The sequence below is a fragment of the Oncorhynchus masou genome, unplaced genomic scaffold (assembly GCF_036934945.1).
Source record: "Oncorhynchus masou masou isolate Uvic2021 unplaced genomic scaffold, UVic_Omas_1.1 unplaced_scaffold_6955, whole genome shotgun sequence".
Taxonomy (NCBI): Eukaryota; Metazoa; Chordata; class Actinopteri; order Salmoniformes; family Salmonidae; genus Oncorhynchus; species Oncorhynchus masou.
In genome coordinates, this window is record NW_027013412.1 from 1,853 (window position 1) to 6,752 (window position 4,900).

The 4,900-nt window shown below is 40.3% G+C and overlaps 1 protein-coding gene across 1 annotated transcript; it reads left to right on the top strand.

Moving 5' to 3' along the window:
* The first annotated feature begins 888 nt into the window (after positions 1–888).
* On the top strand, positions 889–3,364 carry LOC135537004 (prostatic spermine-binding protein-like). The gene is made up of 5 exons (XM_064963214.1): positions 889–1,018; positions 2,441–2,666; positions 2,745–2,773; positions 2,871–3,029; positions 3,201–3,364. The coding sequence occupies exons 1-5, from the start codon at positions 889–891 to the stop codon at positions 3,362–3,364; spliced, it is 708 nt and encodes a 235-aa protein (XP_064819286.1).
* Positions 3,365–4,900: the final 1,536 nt, after the last annotated feature.

A 4,900-nucleotide genomic window follows, 5' to 3' on the forward strand; every position in this document is an offset into this window, starting at 1 on the left:
AACACTATATTACAGTACAGTATAATGAGATCTGATAAACACTTATTCATATCATGATGATAATGACCACTACTTAGTATAATGACACTGATAAATCACAGTTACAGTACAGTATGATGACTGGTAAACACTAGGTATTACAGCTATAATGATGATGATGATCACCAAGACAACACCAGTGGCGATGATGATGATCACCAAGACAACACCAGTGTTGATGATGATCACAAAGACAACAACAGTGATGATGCTGATCACCAAGACAACACCAGTGATATTGATGATCATTGTAATTTTGGCCAGGGTTGTTCCGGTTGTTGGTCACTGGATGCCCCCATTGTGCTTTTGTCCCTATGTTTTTCCCTTGATTCCCATTATTATTTGCACCATTTGTCTCTGTTTTCCCTGATTGTATTTAAACCCTTTGTTTCCTCTGTTCTGTGCTCTGTGTTTGTATGTTAGCACCCTGCCCTAGTGTTCTGTGTGCTCTTGTCGATTCCGGGGTGACGTTCTTGTGGTATTCTGTTTTTGTTTTTTTTATTTTTGGTGAGTTTCTTTGAGGTCTTTTTGTGTTTTTTCCTACCACCTTTTGGATTTTCCATTTTTGTATTTAAGGATTTTTTCTTTATTAAATTCACCGTCTTAAGTACTGCTGTGTCTGCCTCATCTTCTGGGTTCTGCTGACTATTCGTGCCCAGTTGGTTATGACTGTTTCTCACCCGGAGACCCAGGTTCGAAACCGGTCCTGACAGATGATGATCACAAAGACAACAACAGTGATGATAATGATCACCAAGACAACAACAGTGATATTGATGATGATGATGATCACCAAGACAACAAGTGTGATGATGATGATGCCGACCACCAAGACAACAACAGATGATGATGATGATGATGATCACCAAGACAGCAAGTGTGATGATGATCACCAAGACAACAACAGTGATCAAGATGATGACGATCATCAAGACAACAACATTGATGATGATGATGGATGATGATGATGATGATGATGGTCACCAAGACAACAACAGTGATGAATGATGATCACCAAGACAGCAACAGTGATGATGATGATCACCTAGACAACAACAGTGGTGATGGTGATGATGATCCCCAAGACAATACCAGTGATGATGATCACCAAGACAACAAGTGTGATAATGATGATGCCGACCACCAAGACAACACCAGTGGTGATGATGATGATCACAAAGACAACAACAGTGATGATGATGATCATCAAGACAACAACAGTGGTGATGATGATGATGATAATCACCAAGACAACACCAGTTGTGATGATGATGATCACCAAGACAACACCAGTGGTGATGATGATGATGATCACAAAGACAACAACAGTGATGATGATGATCACCAAGACAACAACAGTGGTGATGATGATGATGATCACCAAGACACCAGCAGTGATATTGATGATGATGATAATCACCAAGACAACACCAGTGTGATGATGATGATGATCACCAAGACAACACCAGTTGTGATGATGATGATGATGATGATTACCAAGACAACAACAGTGATGATGATTATGATCATCAACACAACAATGATGATGATGATTACCAAGACAACAACAATGATGATGATGATCAACAAGACAGCAAAAGTGATGATGATGATGATGATGATGATCACCAAGACACCAGCAGTGATATTGATGATGATGATAATCACCAAGACAACATTAGTTGTGATGATGATGATGCCGACCACCAAGACAACAACAGTGATGATGATGTTGATGCTGATGATCACCAATGCAACAACCATTATGATGATGATGATGATCACCAAGACAACAACAGTGATGATGATGATGATCACCAAGATAACAACAGTGGTGATGTTGATGATGATCACCACCAAGACAACAACAGTGATGATGATCACCAAGACAACAAGTGTGATCATGATGATGACGATCACCAAGACAAGTGTGATGATGATGATGATCACCAAGACGACAACTGTGATGATGATGATGATGATGACTTTATGATCACCAAGACAACAACAGTGATGATGATCACCAAGATAACAACAGTGGTGATGTTGATGATGATCACCACCAAGACAACAACAGTGATGATGATCAACACAACAACAGTGATGATGATCACCAAGACAACAAGTGTGATGATGATGATGATGCCACCACCAAGACAACAACAGTGATGATGATGATGATCACCAAGACAGCAAGTTTGATGATGATCACCAAGACAACGACAGTGATGATGATGATGACGATCACCAATACAACACCAGTGGTGATGATGATGATGCTGATGATCACATAGACAACAACAGTGGTGATGATGACGATCACCAAGAGAGCAGTGATGATGGTGATGATGATGATCACCAATACAACAAGACAACAACAGTGATGATGATGATTACCAAGACAACAACTGTGATGATGATGTTGATGATGATGATCACCAAGACAACAACAGTGATGATGATGATGATCACCAAGACAGCAACAGTGATGATGATGATTATCACCAAGACAACAACTGTGGTGGTGATGATGATGATGATGATGATGATCACCAAGACAACACCAGTGGTGATGATGATGATGATGATGATCACCTAGACAACAACAGTGGTGATGATGACCGAGAGCGGTGATGATGATGATGATGATGATCAACAATACAACAAGACAGCGGTGATGATGATGATTACCAAGACAACAACAGTGATGATGATGATGATGATGATGATGATGATCAGCAAGACAGCAAGTGTGATGATGATCACCAAGAAAACAACAGTGGTCATGATGATGACGATCACCAAGACAACAGCAGTGATGATGATGATGAATGATGATGTTGATGATGATGACGATCACCAAGACAACAACTGTGGTGATGATGATGATGATGATGATGATGATGATGATCACCAATACAACACCAGTGGTGATGATAATGATGATGATGATCACCTAGACAACAACAGTGGTGATGATGATGATGATGATCCCCAAGACAACACCAGTGATGTTGATGATCACCAAGACAACAAGCGTGATAATGATGATGCCGACCACCAAGACAACAACGGTTGTGATGATGATGATCACCAAGACAACACCAGTTGTGATGATGATTACAAAGACAACAACAGTGATGATGATTATGATCATCAACACAACAACGATGATGATGATGATTACCAAGACAACAGTGATGATCACCAAGACAGCAAAAGTGATGATGATGATGATGATCACCAAGACACCAGCAGTGATATTGATGATGATGATAATCACCAAGACAACATCAGTTGTGATGATGATGATGACTTCAAGTGAATAACAGTGATATTGGTGATGATGATCACCAAGACAACAAGAGTGATGATGATGATGCCGACCACCAAGACAACAACAGTGATGATGTTGATGCTGATGATCACCAAGGCAACAACAGTTATGATGATGATGATGATCACCAAGACAACAACAGTGATGATGATGATCACCAAGATAACAACAGTGGTCATGTTGATGATGATCACCACCAAGACAACAACAGTGATGATGATGATCATCAACACAAAAACAGTGATGATGATCACTAAGACAAGTGTGATCATGATGATGATGATCACCAAGACAACAGTGATGATGATGATGATGATCACCAAGACAGCAACAGCGATGATGATGATCACCAAGACAACAACTGATGATGATGATGATGCTGATGATCACCAAGACAACAGTTGTGAAGATGATGATGATGATCACCAAGACAACAACAGTGATGATCATCACCAAGATAACAGTGGTGATGTTGATGATGATCACCACCAAGACAACAACATTGATGATGATGATCAACACAACAACAGTGATGATCACCAAGACAACAAGTGTGATCATGATGATGACGATCACCACCAAGACAACAACAGTGATGATGATCAAGACAGCAACAGTGATGATGATGATGATGATCACCAAGACAACAACTGTGATGATGATGATGCCGACCACCAAGACAACAACGGTGATGATGATGATGTTGATGCTGATGATCCCCAAGGCAACAACAGTGGTCATGTTGATGATGATCACCACCAAGACAACAACAGTGATGATGATGATCATCAACACAAAACAGTGATGATGATCACCAAGACAACAAGTGTGATCATGATGATGACGATCACCAAGACAACAGTGATGATGATGATGATCACCAAGACAGCAACACAGCGATGATGATGATCACCAAGACAACTGTGATGATGATGATGATGATGATGCTGATGATCACCAAGACAACAGTTGTGAAGATGATGATGATCACCAAGACAACAACAGTGATGATCATCACCAAGATAACAGTGGTGATGTTGATGATGACCACCAAGACAACAACATTGATGATGATGATGATGATCAACACAACAACAGTGTGATCATGATGATGACGATCACCACCAAGACAACAACAGTGATGATGATGATCAAGACAGCAACAGTGATGATGATGCCGACCACCAAGACAACAACGGTGATGATGATGTTGATGCTGATGATCACCAAGGCAACAGTTATGATGATGCTGATGATCACCAAGGCAACAGTTATGATGATGATCACCAAGACAACAGTGATGATGATGACCAAGACAACAACAGTGATGATAATGGTGATGATGATGATGGTGATCACCAAGACAACATTGATGATGAGGATGATGATGATGACCAAGACAACAACAGTGAGGATGATGATGATTACCAAGACAACAACTGTGATGATGATGTTGATGCTGTTGATCACCAAGGCAACAACAGTTGTGATGATGATGATGATCACCAAGACAACAACAGTGTT